The 22,108-nt window shown below is 31.7% G+C and overlaps 1 protein-coding gene across 3 annotated transcripts; it reads left to right on the plus strand.

Annotated features, from left to right (window-relative positions):
- The first annotated feature begins 400 nt into the window (after positions 1-400).
- On the plus strand, positions 401-20,719 carry LOC136270880 (multiple epidermal growth factor-like domains protein 10). 3 transcript variants are annotated; one of them, XM_066069779.1, is made up of 17 exons: positions 401-539; positions 5,465-5,692; positions 5,918-6,172; positions 6,629-6,766; positions 7,268-7,405; positions 9,883-10,020; positions 11,286-11,423; positions 12,656-12,793; positions 13,620-13,847; positions 16,323-16,577; positions 16,979-17,116; positions 17,448-17,579; positions 18,099-18,236; positions 18,533-18,670; positions 18,901-19,038; positions 19,182-19,290; positions 19,861-20,719. In XM_066069779.1, the coding sequence occupies exons 1-17, from the start codon at positions 473-475 to the stop codon at positions 20,144-20,146; spliced, it is 2,802 nt and encodes a 933-aa protein (XP_065925851.1). In that variant the 5' UTR covers positions 401-472; the 3' UTR covers positions 20,147-20,719. The 3 variants fall into 3 exon arrangements, with proteins under 3 accessions (XP_065925851.1, XP_065925855.1, XP_065925861.1); XM_066069783.1 differs by lacking the exon at positions 9,883-10,020; XM_066069789.1 differs by lacking the exons at positions 7,268-7,405; positions 9,883-10,020.
- Positions 20,720-22,108: the final 1,389 nt, after the last annotated feature.

Genomic DNA, 22,108 nt, shown 5'->3' on the forward strand with positions numbered 1-22,108 from the left:
TTTCATAAAAAATAACATGAAAAAATATTATGTAAAAACAGCGAGTTTCCGAAGAAATTCGTAAAAATTCACGACAGTGAAATTTTTCCTGTATATGGTATTTTATTCTCTCTGTGTTTATCTTTATTGGTTTTTTTTTCTTAACAAAGTATTTTAAACAAAACCGAACTTGTCTTTATAAAAATTAAACTACCAGAAATTCATAGATAAAATCCCATTTAAATGTACAAATGTTTTTCTGTCTTAAAGAAAGGCGGAATTAACCTATATATTAAACGGAACTACATATTAAATACAAGTACATGTTTAAAGTTTCTCGTGCTCTTATCACAACTTTCCACACTAAAGGAAGCTACCAAAATGACTCAAATTTGATTGGGGGATCTCGGAATAAGGAAGATGTTAGTCTTACGCACTTAAAAAAAAAGTTGGAAGACCAACATGTTATTTTGTTTTAAAAGACCTTGAAGAAATGTTTTTGACAAATATTTGTATAAATATTTGTATTGCTTTATGGTTTGCCTTCTCTTCTGCTTACGGTAAGCAAACATTTATAAGTATACTTATTTCTTATTCGTTGTGAATAATGAATTTTAAAAGACTATGAGAGCTATCTTTGTTTGAGCAATTCCCATACCACAATACGAAATACTTTCCTTTATCTTTTTAAATTATCATTTGTTTATACATTCACGGTTTTTGCCATGGGATATAACTGTTGAACCTGCTTGGCGTTTTACCGACGAGAAAAATAACGGGAATAAGGATTTCATATAACAATAAAATGATTCCATCAATTATCATGATTTTTACTTTTGATCCAAATGCCCTCACCCTAGAAATGACTTTTGACAATGTTAATCCTTTTTGCTGTTTAACCTTTTGTAAATAACATTTCGGCGTTCTAAGGCGTGATCTTTTACGAAAACACTAAAACAATCTTCATCATTTCTATTTACGAATACATTTTTATGTATAAACGTTTGTACTGACGGGAAACGTTTGCTTTTATGACTCTTTGAACGATATGCTCTGTTTAATTAATTGCATTAATCAAAATGCAATATTAGCATCGTAAAATGGCCTTATGGTGACAAATATTTAATCTTCTAATATAAATATTTCACATATATTTCACATATACTACATTCCTTCGAAAACGATATACCAGAACGTTTACCCCGAAATATAAGGAAAGCCTTGGAGTATTATGTCGCCCGAAGTCGAAGTCAGAGGGCGACATTACACTCCAGGGCTTTCCGTCACCGAGGGACAAATAGGCAGGCAATGTCGCCAAAGAAAACAGAAAATATGTTATATAACATTTTTAAACAAACCAAAGCGGTTAACGAACGTATTTTTCTTTAATTAACAAATGAATTTTTTAAACAGGTTCATATTTTACAAATCCATGTAAAATGTTTTGTAAAGAGTCAAATCTATAATAATGATGTGCTTGAATTTTACTGTATTGGACTGACTGAAATTTCGGAAGGCTGTCTTATTTTCCTCGGTAAAGGCCAAGTTGCGTTTGTTGTTTTCTGTAAGATCACGCTAAATTTGATTTCTATAATTGTAATTTTCTTTCTTATCAATAAAACAATTAAAGTACCACTGAATTTAAAACGGTACTGTTTACGTTTGCTTAGCAACTGGTTCTTTAAAGTTCGAACCCGACGCAATGCATTAAAATTGCACGCGATTGTGATTTAGCAGTTTTGGAAGGGCAATAAAACTATTTCCTGTGTAATATAACTGTTTCTGATGTGATTAAGCAGTTTTCGGGACATGTATATAAAAATAATTAAATTTTGGTTGTAACATCTCATTTGATTGGCTGATACAGATGGTGGGACATGTATAATATTGTATAACATACCTTGATATGGGGACACACACCCTTCACCACATCTATCCGGAACGACTTTTGTTTTACATGTAAACCTTACATGTACACTTGCATGCATGTGTATATAAAAGTAAATAAATAGAATATGACCAAGTTTATCTTTTTTCATTTGCACATTATAAATTTTAAAAAAAAATATGCTCCAATCTTTCCAAATTGAAAAATTAAAAATGATTTAAAAATATCTCACAAATGGAGCTGAAACAACTTCAAGACAACTAAAAATAGAATTTCAGCGAAAAGGAGCACAAAACTTGAGGGGGAGTTAAATCTTTTTCAAGGTATGAAACGGATGAATAAAGAAATATCAATAAATTTTATACCATAGTAAAAATAAGCGCCTTATTTACCAAAAACATCAAATTTTAACCCAGAATGGGAACCGCACCCAAATCTCTCTTTTCAGAGCGCTTTACTTTTAAGCTATCTAGGTTTATGGCGGTATTTTGGTGTGGTTTTAATATCCTGATGCCTCTTTTCGTAAAAACATTTGGCGAGCAGATTTCTATCTGACTGAGCTAGCTACCCCCCCCCCCCCCCCCCATTACTATAGACTGTTAACAGGTTAATAATCGATGTTGGGATATTAATCATAACTTGTAAATATGAATCCTCTGTTAACAGTTACAATCTCGATGGCTCAGAGAAAACAAATGAGCGAAACTTTTAGTGTACATGTACTTACTGTAAAGTGGTAACATGCAAACAATCAATTTTCAGCATGCTCGGTCATTTCACACACCGCTCCCAATATCCGAGTCGATCTCCAAACATAAACTTGATGTGTGCTTCATCAGCGGCCCCAAGAGGCCTGCCCCTGCAATCTCCACACTTTCACATGTCTAACGGATGTCTAATTCAACTTTTGACAACTGTACCTTTAACTTTGAGAAGTAAACTGTGAAGACGCGAACCAGCGTCTAAACATCAAATTCAAATATGACCGCCACCCCTCGTTTCCTTCTAATCTGGGTCAGCTGTTACTAAGGATGTTGTGCCAATGCGCGGGTAGTTTAAATGTTATTTACGGTTCAAACAAAAGCATGAAAATGGTAGGGAGAATTAGATTTGTTTTAAGTATTAAATTATAAGGAATGGATTTAATTTTGACGTATGTTATACAATATAACATAATCTGGGACAGTTTACGCTTTTTTATAAACCACTTTGCGGTTTGTGAAGCGTAAACTGCCCCAAGTTATGTTATATTGTATAACATACGTCAAAATTAAATCCATTCCTTAATTATCTCATTTGAGATATAACGAGAAAACTTATTCAGAAATGTCATATGTATGTATATTAGATAACACAAAACACATGTGAAAAGTCAAATATTCCGGAATAATATAACTAAATATTTGAAACGATTTTGTGTTTAAATTGTGTCATGTAGTCAAGCTATTGTATAAGAAACTATACAGAGATTCAAGTGGAGAGTGTATTAAGCATCAGTCATGACAAAACCTTTAATCATTCATGTAGCTGATTGCTAGCTAAAGGTATAATAAGGGTTGCTAAAAAGCTTAGGTTTATTTGTACAAAAGTTAAAAACATTTTTTTACATTTTTTAAACTGAGAACAACGTCTCGCACAATACAGGGATAATGACTGAACATAAAGCAATAGGGGGTTAAGATAGAGTTATCTCTCTTGGAATTTTGAACCACCACATATAATATTCGCCCCCGTTTTATTTTCGCCTCTTTCGCCCTCGGTGTCAACGGGCAAATTTAAGAATGGGCGAATTACGATGTTTCAAACTATCTCTCTTAAGGTAGTACAAAACAGATAAGCAAAATATTTCCTATAATTCAATTTTTCTGAAATGTTTATATTTTTTCTTTGGAAATAAATATGTAAAATTGGAAGAAAAAAACAATCCGGTGTGTGACCACATTGCCCCTAACAGACCATTTGAATCTTCTTTCAGTGTGGTGTAAAATGAAATAGTCATTGTTATAACTTCCTATGCCATTAAGTTTTTTTGCAAGATATTGCAAATCTTTGTGCTGCTATTTTTACAGGAGACCTTTTTATTACTTAAAGATACTGAAATAAATTCTAACTTGTAACTTATGATAATTTCTGATGCAATACAATGTAAAACTACCGCTTGCGAAATCTCTTTTAAGACGAAAATTTAAAGCACTTAACTGTCTCTAAAAAGAAAATGTATCATTTAAATTTGAATAAATTTAACAGTATGATTGTCACGACACTGTAATTAAAATATGTCAAACTAAAGAAAATTTAACCATTGGTTTTAAATTAGTTAAGGTTTAAGTATATTTGAGGGTGGTAAAAATTGATAAAAATCCTAGATGACGTCATAATATTTGACCTTTGACCTATTGATATGACCTTGAATTTTTTTTAACATAAAGCCAAAGAATTGATTCTGGGTTTTTTAAAATTCAGGTCTTTATTTTGAAAACAACACAAGTTACGCATTTTTAAATGATATAAGGCTAAAATGCAAAAACAAAAAAATCATTTAAACATCATCCACATGTATGTTTCAAAATCATCAAAATACGTTGTACCTCAATTTTTTTCGGCCTTGAGTAATTGGTGGGTATGATTTATATAATTTTTAAGATAATGGATTGAAATATTTTTTACATAATATTAAGTGACTGTCGTTATTTTGTTTATTTGAAAAAAATATTCAAATAGATAATTTCAGGGGTGTTTTGTATTACCTTAAAACACATCTATGTCTGGGCGAATTCTAGAGGAGCTGAAACTGTTTGCAAGAGTAGAAGGGTGAAATTTACCCTGTATACAGTACCTTTTTTTTTTATCAATTTTGTATTTTCCTTGGGTCACCCGATAAACATTCTTCTAAATATGCTACATTTGCATATGCCGCTTTTTTATTATAATTTTTCACACTCATAACACTCATAGAATCTTCTTATCTGTTGATTTATTCGTCCAATATAGAAACTAATTTTAAAATTTTAAAATAAATTTTGTCAAAGGTAATGTTAATAAGTTATGCCTAAAAACATCAATAGTTCACATGTACATTGTGTTCATGTTAAAGTTTACAATAATTCCATTCATCTGTATTCATTAACAAAACCAGGGTTACAAAACACGACAAAACTCAAGGTAACCGAAGCCATATGATAAGTAATGTGATAATCTTCATACAGAATGTGTCATTTATTCACCCTCGTGTGAAAAATTATAATTGTATATTTTTCTATAATGCAACGTATAAAAGTGCCCTTAAAAATACTACAGTAATTGGCAATGGTCGTTTTCAGTTGCACAGGCATAAAATTAATAAGAATTGCATGTTATATGAATAAATTTCTGTAGTTTACAATCTCATCAAAATCCCGGAAATTGAGATCAGAAAGCCAGGATGCCTGACTCAAGTACAGAATTTTAGTGAAGGAAGAAGATATCATATTTAAAATATTTTTAAGCAGAATAAAAAATCATCAAACATTTTTTAAACGGCGCATCTTTTTTCAACTGATAATTACATGTATATAATCTGTAAATCATATTCTTTTGGGTTTAATTTTTATTCAACAGATAATTTGGCACTAAATAAACCAGCTCATGAAGAGTACCCATACAATGCTTTTGATACTGACGCCAGCAAGGCTCTTGATGGACTTAAGACTGATCTAACTTTTCTTGGAGGACAATGTTCAATGTCAGCCCAAAATCAACGTACCTCCACCTGGTGGGTCAATCTGACCAGTACCCGCAGTATCCACGACATCCGGATCTATTACATGACAGGCAATGTATATTGGGGTATGTTCCTAAAATTGTCAGATAAATTAAATTATTTATAAATAAAGGAACATGTAAACAAATGGAATTTTTATCTTCAAGGTTGATGTGTTGATTGTGTGGTTTTAAAACCAGTAACAATAGCGCTGTACATCCATTTTGTTACATGTATTTTTCTCCATAGAAAAGCATAGAGAATTGACCAAATTCTCGATGATTGTAATAAAATACTGTTGATTATTTTAGATGCAACAAACGGATATACGTCGGGGTTTCTGGGATTTTCTATATACGTCTCAAACACAACAAACAAGTCGGAGGGAAAGCTTTGCTACAAAGACACCAACTTCACCCCAAGCACGATACCAGCTGTCTTTAACACCACCTGCTTTGTACATGGTCAATACGTCATCTACTACAACGAGAGACTACCAGGAGTTACCTATCCTAGTGGATATTCTGACTACGCCTTTAACGACCTCTGTGAAGTAGAAGTCTATGGTAAACATGTTTATGTTTACTAGTTTGTCTGTAATATCTGCCTGTCTATCACTAATAGTTTTATCCTAAACTCAAGTAATACACTCGAAATATGTGAGGTTTTCTGGGAAAAAAAGGCGTTCTCTTTTATCACAAATAAACATTTTCGATTTTTTAAAATGCATTTATGCTTTTGATAATCCTTTTTTTTTTATTTATTTGATTTACATACTAACGCAGGTGACTAGTATATTTTTAAAAAATGACGTGTTTGCTTATTAAAAATTTCAATAGCATACTCATTGTGACCTTGATATGAAAAAAGTGTCAAAAAAGCTTCCCCTTGCCAATATATTCGGTCGATAATTAAAATACAAACATAACTGTTGTTTTTAATTCAGAGAACTATTCAACTTTACTCATACCCTGTGATTATTTAAATCAAACATTACTTCATATTAAATCATAATTTTGTAGGATGTCCTACACCTGGCTTTTATGGTATCAATTGCACCATTCCCTGTCCTGACGCCAACTGTGGATACTGTCACATCGAGACGGGCACCTGTCAGGGGGGATGTAAACCTGGATACAAAGGACACCAGTGTGAATTGGGTACACAGTTAAAATTAAAGTCTCTTAAAATGTCTTCTAAGTTAGTTGTTATGTTTAACTATAATTAGCATTATTTTAGGGTTCTCATATTCATGTATCAGTCATCATCGTCATCATCATCATCATTCTATCATCACCATCATCAAGGAAATCAGCATATTTTTTTTAATTTCTTTGCAATATATTGTCATCGTTTTTATAGTCAATGCTTTTGTATTGTACTTCACATAAACATTTTCCTTAATCAGTGCATATGTTTAGTTACGACAAACAAATAAATGCATAGCTCAGGATTATATCAGCACTTTTCAAGTAAAGGAACGTTCAAACTATTTTTATTCAAACATTTTGCGTTGTTCTCCCTACAATTTTCTCTCCTTGATTTTAATGAAGCTATAATGCGCCTCAAAGTTGCATGCAATACTGTATAAATACATCACATGCGTCCTCGTTTCAACTTCCAAACTGTTCACGCTACCCTTTGAATTACTTTTACCATAGAATGTGTCAATAGAAAATACGGAGACGGATGCCAAAGGAATTGTGGGAATTGTTTAAATAGAGCGCAATGTGACCACGTAATTGGAACTTGCTTACAGGGGTGCGAGGCAGGGTACAAAGGTCAAATGTGTGATCAAGGTAAGTTACCTGTAATCGAAACGTTTGTTGATAACTTCGTAATGTATTATTCAAAAAAGTTACATGTATTGTTATGTATCATTCAAAAAATTAAACTTTCTGTAAAAAAAGAATTTAACAATGATATAGAAAGAGGTTTTCAATATCTTTTTTTGACATTTAAGTTATAGTTGTATGGTAATGAACTTGTGACCAAGATTGCTTTTCAATGGAAAATAATAATTTAATTAATGTAGACCAAGTTTTATTCGCAAATGAGAAATTTTCGCGATGTTAGCGAACGCCTCGTCACCGCCAATATTGTTCGCCGTGAACCAGTCTTTGTCGGTTGTTTTTTGTTGCAACGTTGATCTCAATACGGCTAAGTCGCGAACATTAGTCGTTTTTATGCCATTTATTTACTAAAATATAACTTACGAATCGGTTTTTCGGCAGTTAATCGCGAAATAAAGTTATCGCGAATAAAAATTGGTATACAGTATATATCTTGATATACATTACCCTGATCAACAACAATAAATTCGAATTTGATTTTTAATTGTAAGCTAACTTTAATTTGCGATTTATTAATAGTTTTTTATTCTTGCGATTGTTATGTAAACTACTACTACTCACAAAACCGTAACAAGATTTTATCAGGTAAATCGTAAGAACACACCCAGTCCTTTTAATGATTTACTTTAATCAAATTGACTTTTTAAAAGGAATTACTGTTATCAAATTACTTACGTATAGATAACCATTTATATAACGATATTTCTGCATTTAATTATTGCACTGGCGTTAAGTGTTGGGTTTGTATACATGTGTAGAGTGAATGTTTAAAATCTTTAATGAAAGCAAAGACAATATTGGGTCACATGATTAATTCATCACCCTTCCACGCCAAAATCGTACACAGAACTGGAACTCTCTGCCTAGCCCTTGAACGGGACTGGCAAAAATTTTGTATAGGGATATGCTATAAGTACTAGGTCTGTTTGCCCGTTAAGAATAAATATAATTAATTAAAGTTCTAAATTGTATAAAATGCGTTGCATATGTGTGATTATGTACAATTGTCTTGTCATCTGTGTCGATTCTGTGTTACATGTACTTGTGTAATACAAATTTTCAGATTTGTCTTCATAATTAATAAATCTTTGAACAACATCCAAAAATTGGCTATATTCTACATTCTACATATATTCTACATTCAGTGAAATGTATAATGCAAAATGTAAATATAGTGAAATGATTTTTATTTTTCATGCTTATATCTTTTACTATGCTTCTGATCGTTTACGATTTTAAGTGACATTTAAAACACAAAGAGACTGTCGTACGTCAAAAGACTTTTACAAGTTGTAGAAATTTTAATTAATGTTAATATTAACCAGCCATTTACTTTGTATCGGACTCATTAACACCCAGCGTAACTCACATGTAAGCTGACTTTTTTTTATAATTTTAGAAACGAAAAAACTAAGAGTTGTTTATGTAAAATGCACAATGCTTCATTGAATGGTTTATACGGGCTTAATGGGCTAATTTAACCATCAGTGATATTTTTCCCAACCTAACTAGTGTATTATTAGCATTCAAAAGGAAAGGAAAAGTCTAGCTAGAAATCCACTTCACTAAAAGGGGCATTTAAAAGACATTCTTTAACAACACTTTAAGAACAGAATTATAATGTTGATGAAATGCTGTATTAAATATTTGGAACGGGTTCGGAATTCGGGTCGGGTTCGGTGTATGATTTAATTGTGTTGTATGTGTATTGAATAAACGCATGTTTGATCGTCACAGCTATTTAATAATTATTCGTCCCGATAGCACGAATTAACATATAATCTCACCAAATATTGTTCCAAAATGGTATTCTCTGGAATTGAGTTTACTATATAAATTTTGGTTAGGTTTCTTTGTTTGTTGGTGCTCTTCTTTTGGTTGTCAATATGGTTGCTCAAACGTATATTTAGGTTGAATACAAAGAATGTACGTAACATAAGACATATTTTGGAATGATAGATCCTCAGTAAATGTCAACTTGAATTCCATATATAATCGGCCATTTCGGTCTGAAATTGTTTATTTTAAGTGAATTTATACTAGATTAAGATATTATACAGCATTGGAAAGTTGAAATTGTCAATCATTGTAGTATATATTTTCAGATGAACTATACAATAAACATTGTTATTGTTTAAAGCTGTTAATTTGTAACTAAAGTTTCGACCATGCATATATAAAACATTGGCTAGTAACTAAACATTGAACTGGATTTAATTAAAGCGATTCGTATGGTTTTTTGTTTTGTTTTTTAAAGTTCGAATTCACGCAATTGTACTTGGAAATCATTCTTTCCATAAAAGTTCCAAAAATATCTCCCATGCATTACAGATAGAAGTGTCAATAGAATGGTTTTACTAAACAAACAAAAAACAATTATGTGGTATTAAAGAACTAACTTTAAATACGCTGATCTGTTTCAGAATGTGGAGTAGGTTTTTATGGCCGAGGATGCACGAGTCAATGCGGAAACTGTAAAGACCAAACAGATTGCAGTCGCTTCAATGGAATTTGTTCAAAGGGCTGTCTTCCAGGATATCGCGGAGACACGTGCAAAGAACGTGAGACTGTGGTTTAGTTATTGCATTTATTGTTTATAACACTGTTTTTTCAGTATCAGTGTTCCTGTAGTTATAAAACAATTGATTTACCTTTGAAGCTTATCCCTTTACTCTCTGAACGTAAAGATTTCGTTGATTTTTGTCTCAAAAAGAGAATGCACTGTTGGCTTTTTGGGCTCTATATGTTAGGACAAATACAATCCGACTTGAATTATCCAAACAAAGAAATTTAGTTGAGTGTCGTGAGCGGCATGTCACACATATATATTAAGTCTTTTTGTGGGGTGGGGGGGGGTTGGCTGTTTTATTGTTGATCTGTCTTTATTGTATGTATCTCTGAAACTGCAGAGAACTCCAGAATCTTTTATTTATATTGTATATTCTATGTTTTAGATATTGAAATAATATGTTTATAATAAGTTTCTTTAATCTAGATTCGCTCTCTCTCTCTCTCTTTCTCTCTCTCTCTCTCTCTCTCTCTCTCTCTCGTGCAAAACTTTGAAGAGTTGATTAGAAAAGGCATCTGGTTGAACAATATCTGTTTAAAATAGCTTCGAAGAATTTAAATGCAACCTTCTTCTAAAGGGCGGAAAAGGATCCTATAAATATATTTTGATATTTTGAATTTTTTTGACTAATTTGATTTAATGGGATGACTACTTGCCAAGGAATACTTCTAACTATACGTGACAATGAACGTAGGTGTGATTTGGATTTTCTTTCAAGAATTAATTGCAGAATAAGATTCTCTTTATAAAAAATATTTTTAAACATGGGTGTGGTTTCTTAGATAGGCAGAGCCCCTGATGCCCAATCATATTATGTTTTTATACATATTCAAATATCTTTAAAATTAGAATTATTTATTTTATGTTCATGTGTCGCCTTTCAATCTATTATTTCGGGGGAAGGGGGGGGGGGGGGGTATTCAAATAAATTCAGCGACGAGTGTGTTTTTGTTATTGTGTTTTAAAACAAGACTACGCAATTTTGAATGAACTACTTTACAAAGCAAAGGTATGCAAAGGCTGCAAATCAACGAATGGAGGAGGATTTTCAACGCATGTTTGGAATTCTACACACTGCTCATTTTATACCAGACAGACATATTATTGTAAATAGTTAATAGTCGCTCTGACGCTTTGCCGACTTTAAAAGCATGAGAGAGAAAAAACGAGAAAGATGTTGCTAGCCTTTACTACACATTATGCATAATGACACATCAAAAGAGACATGCTTTCAGTACTTCGATACTTTGATTGTAGAATGTGACAATGGAACATACGGGAACGGATGCTATAAAGCATGTGGACATTGCGTGAACAAGTCGCTCTGTAACCACGTGAACGGGACCTGCTTTGAGGGATGTGATCCGGGATATAGAGGTTCTCGGTGTTATCAAGGTAAGCTGTACACTCCTGGGGATCTTTAACTACATGAACGCTTTGATCAGTATAACAAAAGATCTGTTGACAGCCTACGTAGAATTCGTTTAAATGGCAAAAAAAATCATAAATTTCAGAAACAACAAGCATAAATTTCCTTGTATGCTTAATACATTTTATGTGTTATACTACAGTAAATAATTGCATAATTGCATAGTATCAAGCAGACGATACTCACTATGTTAGACATTTGCTTTGTCTATTCTCGCTGCCTTTTAACGTTTTTATACAATTATATAAGTTAATTTCAACCATATTTTAATTAAAAAGAATGAATTAAATGATACAATATAATATCAACAGCCTATGCACCAGAGACGAGAGCGATTCTTATTAAACCTTTTAAGAGTAAAATGATTGTTTTATAAAACTCTGACCAAACGTTACATAGACAAGAGTTGGAGCAGAAAACCTGTTCTTTGATCCGGAATTAAGAAAATCATATTTTCAGCCAAATAGTTCAAAGTTTTTACATGTAATCACAAAAGTTCCAGTAATACAAATGGATGATTTCACCGGTCTAAACATTGTGATGCTGACCAAGTCAGCCTGTCATACATAATAGGACTAAGTGCGGTTTTATGCAATTTTTGCCCCCCAAAATCAAAGTTTTAGAAAGAGCTTTAAAATAAGGTGAAAGATAGTTAAAATCATATTGGAAATAAAAGTGTAAAAGGTTATCACCACAGTGACGTCATAATGTAGAAATGACGTCATGAATATTGCATTATTTTGATAAATTGATGTTTTGTAGCAAAATATGGGTGTTTTCCGATGGTTTTCGACTGGGAAACATCGAGCGCAGGCTTGCTCAAGTACCATATTTTAGTATAATGTGTATAACTATCTGAAGAAAAACATATGTTAAAATCGCACTTGAGCAGACCTGCGCTCTATACTTCCGAATGCAAAATATAGAGCAAAAATGAGAAAATGTTCATTTGTTTGCAAATTTGCGGGAATTAGGCCATTTAGGTGACGTCATAGATACACAGCGAAAGAGCAATGGTGACTAAAATCATTATTATAGTTATAGGCATCCTCTATACAATAATTTGTGAAGATTTTATTTTTATACCATACTATTTAAAAATTGGTTGAAATCGGGGGCAGATATTTGACCATACCGCACAGATCTACAAGTTTGCACCAATTGCTTTATACTTTCATTTTTTTTCCTTTCATTATAGAATGTCAGAATAGAACATACGGTTACCGATGCCAGAGAAAATGTGGACATTGTTTATACAGCTCCCACTGTGACCACGTTGATGGAACTTGTTTACAGGGATGTGAAGCGGGCTATGGAGGACGCACATGTAACCTAGGTTGTATTTTTTGTTTCTCGCAACCTTGTTCTAAGTTTCGAATACGAACATCGTAAAACAGACACCAAATCTTCTTAGAGATATAAATATATAAAACTGCGTATCATACGATTTAAGGTCTCACACAAGGAATTAATTTCACTATATGTTACTATATAGCTTTAATTCAGTTAATTAATTAACTATACTATCAGCATTTAACTCATGAAAGAGAAATTTTAGTTAAATGCTTCAAGAAAAAAGATCAGATCAGAAAAATAACGCCTTATGCGGTTTCTAAAAGAGATAATTGAGAGTAAACATACCTACCCCCAAGTACACGTGGGTTCCACATGTTGACAAACAGGCTCAGCACCATCCAGGAAGTTGCATCATGTGCATCTAAAAAAAATAGTTCCATTGAAATTAGTGTGACAATTCCCCTAAAGTAATAATTCTCCTAGCCACTGAGTCCAAAATCAATACTATAGGCCTAATATAAGGTGCCAAAAAGGAAGAAAGAAAAGAAATTGTCTGTATATATATGGAACTACAATTGACTAAGTTCAGTTTGATTGGCTATTTCCTTGCGTAAGACCTTTAAGGAGAGCAATGTGGAAATGTGCTTTACCTAGTTATTCGGAGAATTATTGTTTTTTGGTCTAGGTTAGTTTTAAATTTGTGTATGATGCATAATAACAATGATGTTTTATTTTGCAAATTTACAAGAAGCGAGATTTTATATGCATACCCAAAACTTCTGTGATACGAGATAAGAGTTCAACATTTGTGAGACACTTCTTTTCGTTAAAATGCTCAAATAGTAATGATCTAAATAATTTTACAGTTAACTTAGCTCTACGCAAACCAGCATATCAGGAGAACATATACAGACATGCTAACGTCAGTGCCGGCAATGCTGTGGATGGACACAAATCAAACCTGCGTGCTTTTGGAGGAGAGTGTTCAATGTCTAAAAATTATGAACGTACTGCCACCTGGTGGGTTAATCTAGAGAGCATCTATAGCATCCATAACATTCGGATCTATTACAGGACCGAGAATTTTCCCTGGGGTACGTACCGATATATTTTTACTACGTACCAATTTATTAGTAATATTTTTACTACATACCAATATATCAGTAATATTTTTACTACGTACCAATATATCAGTAATATTTTTTACTACGTACCAGTATATCAGTAATATTTTTTACAATCGTAATTAATTTAAAATAGTTATTTTTAACTGTATATTAGTAATACTACTGCTGATATATTATAAATATCGTTTTAGCAGGTAAAAGGGCCAAAAGAAATAAAAGATACTGCTAAAAATATTAATATTTATATAGACAGCGATCAGATTAGAATTTTATCTGTTTTCTAATTTTTGGTGCAGTGATCAAACTGTATATGCCAAATGCTATCGGATATATTTTTCTCAAAAGGGGGGATAAATTGAATTGAAATGTGATGTAATCAATACACAAAGTGTTTATGCAAAGAATTCAAAGTTAAAAAGCAAGTAAAAAGTTGTTTTTAATGTAAGGGGTGTTCGTTAACATTTTTTATTTTAAAAAAATGATATCTTAGAGAGCCATCTATACTCGAGGAACAATTTCTGCAGAAAATTAATGATTCACTACTGCAATATCTGTTTGTCGTATGAAACACTTTTTATGATGCATATAACGCCAACGAGTTGGAACTCGAAAAGTGCTGATAATGCAATACAATCGTAATATACATGTACTCCATATATACACAGTATAATACTCATGTATTATTTCCAGATTTGTTATTATCTGCAAAATAATACGGAACATTGACATAACTTATGCAAAACCTTATTGCATGTTAAGTTATTAAAGAAGTCACATTTATAAGTTATTTAACAAAAATTAAAGGTCATGTCGATGTTAAGTCAGGGATTATAGTCAATGAGCCATGAATTGTCAATTTTGGTTAATCGATATCATTATAATATATAAAATTTAGTAGAATCACGTAAGTTGAATGAAATAAGTTAAACTTTAACATATAGCTGTAAAGTGTAGGGGGATGTAATTAGGAGTGGGTGACCTAAGTACATGTAGGCATTTCCTGATATTTAATATACATTTAGATTCGTCTTTACAATTAAACCTTTGAGAGTATTAAAGAGTGAGGTTCATTTTGTTACACATACTGAATTTGAAAAAAAAAATGGAGTGTATCCATACCTGAAAGATAGGTCTAAAGTTAATTTTCTTGTTGAAATTATTGCTTCATAAAAATTTATATCATGCTTCAAAAATTGGAAAAGTATTATTTTTGACAGCATTTCAATAAATTTTTTGTGTTTTCTTTGCTTTGTAAGTCCTTAACGTGGTAAGGGACACTTCCATGTTGTGACGTTTTGTTTATCGAAATAAACGATAAAATGAATTGAAATTATATAAGTATTTTCTTTCCCAATATTGTCACCTAACAACGTAGCGCAGTGGGTTAGAGCGTTTACTACGAGTCGTTCGAATCCCGCTCGGGGTTTTACACTTTTTACCTCTCTATACATTTTTAAAAGCTATTTGTGGTAAGATATTGTAAAATTTGATAATTCTAAACTGGTAAAAGTCTGTTAATTATAATGTACTTTAATCAACATTCTACTACAGTTATTGCCGAGATCAACGAGATGCCGCGGACATTTTTCTCCAATATACCACAAAGGTCATCAGTAAATTATCAGATCAGAAATACTTATTTGTCTCGCACTGATCATGAAAGTACATGTACAACTTCAAACCGTAAACAGTTTTAAAACTATGTCAATTTCACGTGTTTGTTCTAGTCAAAACGATGTGTGTTGCCTCAAATGTTTATTTTTGATTTATCAATGCAGCTGTTCCTAGGACCTTCCTAGCACATTTTCACTGAGTGTTTTTACATAATATATACAACGTGTAGTAGTAATAATCGTCTTAAATTGCCCTCAAAATATTAGAAATATGAATCAAAGATATTTTATGAATAAGTGAAGAATATTAAAAATCAAAATAAAAACTATGTCGTCTGCATGTGATTACTTTGATCGATACATATGTAAACATTACTAACAAAACCGTTTGGCTTACATTGAACAGCCGTCAAAATGACCAAGATCGTCTCTATATAGAAGAAACGATCTGTAGAAAACTGGGTTGTACATGTAAGTAGAATAGAAATAAAGTTCTTGTTATCGTGAATATTGCAGGGAAAGCTTCTTGATCTCGAAATGTTGTTTGAAATATAAAAGCCTCAGCTAACGCCTCGGCTTTTATATTTCAAAACATTTCTCGACCTCGGAGGTTATTCTGCAACATTCACGAAAACTCGTACTTTATTTCTAAATTAATATCGATAGATGTCCCAAACAACCTTAAATTGATTTTTTGATTCAGATTGTTTTGATCTAGTTTGCTAGAGGGTAGTTTTGAAACGAGTGGATAGTTCTTTTTCTGGCTTTATTTTTTTTCTCTTTATTCAATGTGGTATTTTTGTGAGCATACAGTATATTTTTCTGGAAGGTCCATCAAACGGGCATACAACGAGATTTCTGGGATTCTCTATATACGTCTCAAACACAACAGACAAGTTAGAGGGAAAACTTTGCTACAAAGACAGGAACTTCACAAGAAGCACGATACCAGCTGTCTTTAACACCACCTGCTTTGTTCATGGTCAGTACGTCATCTACTACAACGAGAGACTGTCGGGAGTTACCTATCCTAGTGGATATTCTGACTACGCTATTAACGAACTCTGCGAAGTAGAAGTCTATGGTAGACATGTTTATGTTTATAGTTTCGTCGTAGAATGTCAAATTTGCATTTTTAATCAAATAATAAAGATAAAATAAATTTCAAAACACAATGTATAAAATTTGTATGGATTGTATTCAATAGGTACGTAAACATTTCAGTAATCGTATCTCTTTCATTGACAAATTTGATCAAATTGATCAATTTACAACCCTCACTAAGTTTGCATTTGATTAACTGGAAAACCAGTACAATGCATCAATGTATCATATTGTTTATAATGACATGCAATAGTGACAATGTCGTTTACTTGTTAATATCTGTTAGCAATTGACAATACATTTCCACAATGAATATATTAAGTTAGTAGACAAGATAATGTAAATGGAGAATGAAAACAAGTTAAGATTATATATACCTAGGTTGTCCCCGACCCGGATACTATGGTATTGACTGTGACCTCCCCTGTCCTGACATCAACTGTGGATACTGTCACATCCAGACGGGTACCTGTCAGGGGGGATGTAAACCTGGATACAAAGGGCACCAGTGTGAATTAGGTATAGAATAGCGACACTCAATTCAAGAATATATTACTTTTCTATGTTTCAAACTTTACTATAAATATTTTTTTTTCATAGTCATTTATTTCTAATTGTGTCATTAACTTGTTTCTAACATTGTCATTAACTTATGATATAGATCAAGATGTAAATAATGAGAACCGTAGTTTATTCTTATTATAAACTAATTATAAACTAATTTAGTTATTTATAATATGTTATGATATAAAGATTGTTTTAATAATAATTGTTATTATTTATTGTTAACTCGGACCAGATTGTTCTTTAGATAAATTAGCATGCACTTTTATTTTATTTTTTTTTGAAGAGTGCCAAGATGGATACTTTGGCATAAACTGTGCTCGAGAATGTCCTGCTAACTGTAACAGCTGTAATAAAAAATCTGGACTTTGTGATCTTGGATGTCATCCGGGATGGAAAGGGACACATTGTACAGAAAGTATGTATCGTGATAAATCATTAGGTCATAAGAATATTCAAACATAAAACAATGATATTCAAGATTTGGTACTACCCATTCATATTATATGTCTAAAACGCACAGAAATAAATTAATAGATTTTTACTATCATTTTTAGCTCATTTAGTATCAAAAGCATATAAACGGATAGACTTGAACTATTTAAGTCAACTAATCTTACTAAACCAAGAATGGCAAGAGAAATGTTTATAATGCATAAGATATTAAATTGATTTCTGAATTATTTGCAAGGTATCTTTAAACCGTTTATTTGCTCTTCTGCTTTACACACAAACTGATTTTGGGAGAAACATCGTTATCCTTAGGGTACTTTTATTTCGTTTATTTCCTTGGATTAAAAACTGAACACCGTTCGTTAAACATTGTATAAGTTGTATAACATTCAGTAAAGATGATTTGAAACCTCACTATCTGCAGCTTCATATCTTTTCAAATAATTGTATACCCTTTTAATTGCATATATCCTTTTATTGATAGAATGTGATGGTGGACCTTTTGGAGTGAACTGTAGCATATCATGTGGACGATGTCTTAATAACCAACAATGTCATCATATAAACGGAACATGTGTAACTGGATGTGACCGAGGGTACATTGGAAACACTTGCACTGAAGGTACAAAACTTTTATTTACAATTCATCGTCGTTTTAACTATTGTTTCGCGCTAAACAACATATCATAAATTTCGAAATGTAGAATAAAAATCTTTTATAATATCAATAAATTTCCCAAAATACCCAGGAAAGGTAATTGCAGAAGGAATCATATTTAAAATCTAATAGCAATGTAATGTTAATGTCATATAAAACAATTCAAGCCTTTAGATCTGAAATAAAATGAAAAATGTTCAAATTCTATCAGATATTCAGCCTCCAAGTAAAAAATATGTGACCATAATTATTGTTCGCAGAATGTGACGGTCATACATATGGATATAATTGTCAAGAGCACTGTGGAATCTGTCGGAATGGAGAGGAATGTGATACAGTGACTGGAGTGTGCCCCAATGGCTGTGACACTGGTTACACGGGGAACAACTGTAAAGAAAGTACGTATAAATTGTATTCGGTCACCGATTAATCATTCTCTAACACCATTTTCTTCTTATCATCTCTCTCGTACTTTTTATACATCAATTTTGCATGCTTACATGTACATGTACATATCAGTATTTATTTTTGTGTTAGCCAATGTGCATCCTCGATGTATTAACGTTCAAATAATTGTAAATTTATGATAAATGACCATTTGTGTTTCTTTTGAAACTTTTCTTACTAGCTTGTAGTAACAACACGTATGGACTCCTTTGTTCGTTGACTTGTGGTAACTGCGTTGACAAACAACAATGTCATCACGTGACCGGAAAATGCCCAGAAGGATGCGCTGTGGGATTTCAAGGAGAAAAGTGTGACAAAGGTAGTTTTATTTTGCACTTTATCAGCAAAACATTATAAACTTTTTATATCATGAAAGCATTTATACATTGAACTTTTTAAAATTTTGACGTCAAATTTTTAACTATATGCTAAGATTTTTTCATTTTCAAATGTTACTTACAGTACAGTATCTCCCACCGTCAGCAGAGTCTGCTGACCATCCCTCCATTACTTACAGTGTTTCTGCATTGCTCGCTCTCTGTGTTATCGTTATCATTTTTCTTACCATAAGGTAAGATCATTGCAATAACATATAATTAATATCAAATAAAATTCAAAACTTATGAATGTGGAAAAAGCTAAGTTAATCAAAAATGCTTTAAAGCAATCTAAAAGTTCATGAAGTGATTTTTTTTAAAATACTGTGTTAATAGGTGAAGTTATCTGTTTTATATATGTTTTAGGTTTGTTTTAAGGATTTTTGTATATTTTTGTCAGACTTTCCTAAGGTTGTTTTTAAATTTAATTTACCAATAACAACTTTTTGTTGCAGTTTCCTCTGCAATTATTATAAGATTTCAAACATTATGTTTGAAATCTCCTGTATATAAATGTGTTTCCTTTAATGTAAAAAGATTGATATCTATTTGATCCGTGTCACTAGCTTTTATTTATATGAATGGTCTATGGTGTTATGTAATCAAATGCTTAAACATTAAATTTATACAAGGCGGTAATGCCCTCTTCTTTTATAACCCAACTCCTTGGACTTAATTAGAATGTTTTAACATCAACTCCGTTCATATTAACTCACTGATATTGCTTTGTTAATGATTTATAGAGAAAATATATATCATTTCAGATTATGCAAAAACGAACAATGTTATAAGTGCCATCAGCATAAGCAACCGAAGGACAACAAACCTGTAGACACTGCACCATCTACAACTGGTTACGACGTCAACGTTGATGACGGCACGGCATACCAGGAGCTCAACGAAGTCACCAATCAACCACAGAGAAGTGATCTTGGTCACACCGCCGTCAACCCTGATACTTACGTTAATGTTGAGGGAGATAACTCAGCGTATCAGGCGCTAGGAGAAGTCACCCAGCCGTCTCTCTATGATACGCCTTTCCAGAAATAAGCAAGTTGTACGTTATTGCAGATGAGTGTAAGATTTACAAAAAAAAATCCTTAAAATATTGCTATTTCTTAATCGCAATAATGCAGATATGAACCAATTGTTCATTTTTGTTGTATAAACAACACACTGTGTAACAAAGGAAAGTTTTTGGAATCTGAGAAATCTATCAACATTTTTTATATCAATTTTTTTTCTCTGCTTATTTTTAGTCATGATAAATGAATGGAAATCGTGGGGTTTTTTCACGCACTATCTGTTATCCTTGTTCTGTCTTAGTAACACGAATTTTGATAAGATTTTTTTAAGTTCGGGGCGAACTGAAGGTAAGTTGTTATAGATACCCGTATTACAACCTTAAGGTATAGCTACATACATGTGTATTTGAGGTTTATACCTGAGTCATCAGCAGTTATCATTGCATTGCTTGTACATGTGTTTCTAAATATATATGAAATTTATAAAAATCAGTATCTGTTTCCGTGTTTCATCATACCATATGTGTTCACCCTGTTTTGATTATCCTTGCGTTATTTCATAGAATCCACATCAATGTACATGTATATAAATTCTTATCTTCCTCATCATATATATATATATATATATATATATATATATATATATATATATATATTAAAGGTATACAATACACAGTTAAACTGTAATGGCGTGCGACAAGTTCTCGTCAAGTACCTTTTCTTGCCAGTGCATTGTTACGTCATTTTTCGAATATTATTTTATGTGTTGATAAAATGACGTATCAATGCACTGGCGAGAAATGGTACTCGGCGAGAACTGGTCGCATGCCAGTATGATCATTAGCATGCAGTGAGTGGCGTTTTATTTCATAGACGAAATTTGGTGAAATGTATTTTTAAATAGATTTATTATTAACTCGTTACTGATGTTTGGATTTTCAAAAAGTCGTTTTTTGTCATCGTAGATATTTTCACAATTTCATTTTCATTATTTTCCAGTTTATATAATTTTTAAGCATGATAAAGCATCACATATGTAAAAGTTTATTGGTTTGTATTTGCAATGATGTTGAAGGTCATATATACACTCAAGATTTCATTTTTATCCAATGCAATTTTGTTTTTATTCACTGTCATAGTCATAGTAATTTCATAATGTCATAGTAAAGTTATATCCTTTTGAAATACTTTTTTACATGATAAAACTAATGTTCTTTACCTAAATGTTTTTTTCCCAATAATTATCATATTGTTTCTTTCAGACATAGAACTTTGAAGATATCTATTGACATAAATGAATTACTTCATTACAATACTTTATCTTGGTTTTAATATTTATCTTTTACTTTGATACATTACTGTGTTTTCATCATTGTTTTATTCTATGTTTAATTTACAATTTTTTAAATGTTCATGTGTTCTTAATTTAATAAACTCTATATCCTGAACCTGAATATTGCTTAAAATAATCATAAATCCGTTTAGCAAAAATTACTGAATTTAAAGTCAATGTTATTCAGCAACATGCATTTTAACCAGTTTCTCAATATTACACACTCCTTATTGAAATACCTAATACATATTTTTGAGATCTTGAATTTGTTTCAAGTTCATAAGAAAGGTATTGCACGCGGCATCATAATACTATTTTTATTTATTTTGAAATCATTCTAACCAATCTGAGTATTCTAGCAATATACAAGGTTCTTTATGTTTGACTTTTATTTCAGAAGTTATTGCGTCCAATTAAACACCTAGAGGTCTCGAAGAAAAAAACGTAATGTTCATAACATTGATAATTTCTTTTGGCATATATTCATAACATATTTATTTAATAAAAAATCCACATTTATCATTTAATAGTCTTAAAAGAGCTGAATTATTAAGACTTTAATTTTAAAGGGACTTGGACACGATTTGACATAAAATTTTCAAATTTTATTTTTCCACTTTCAATGTTGGTACTGATAAATATAGAAGTTTATAA

The sequence above is a fragment of the Magallana gigas genome, chromosome 1 (assembly GCF_963853765.1).
Source record: "Magallana gigas chromosome 1, xbMagGiga1.1, whole genome shotgun sequence".
In the NCBI taxonomy this organism is placed as follows: Eukaryota; Metazoa; Mollusca; class Bivalvia; order Ostreida; family Ostreidae; genus Magallana; species Magallana gigas.

Excerpts from the sequence above, each read along its gene's own strand:
- LOC136270880 (XM_066069779.1), top strand. The coding sequence starts at position 473 with ATGTTTTTGACAAATATTTGTATAAATATTTGTATTGCTTTATGGTTT. Across the intron at positions 540-5,464 it reads TGCCTTCTCTTCTGCTTACG|ATAATTTGGCACTAAATAAA; the intron begins GTAAGCAAACAT and ends TTTATTCAACAG. Across the intron at positions 17,580-18,098 it reads AGGGACACATTGTACAGAAA|AATGTGATGGTGGACCTTTT; the intron begins GTATGTATCGTG and ends TTTTATTGATAG.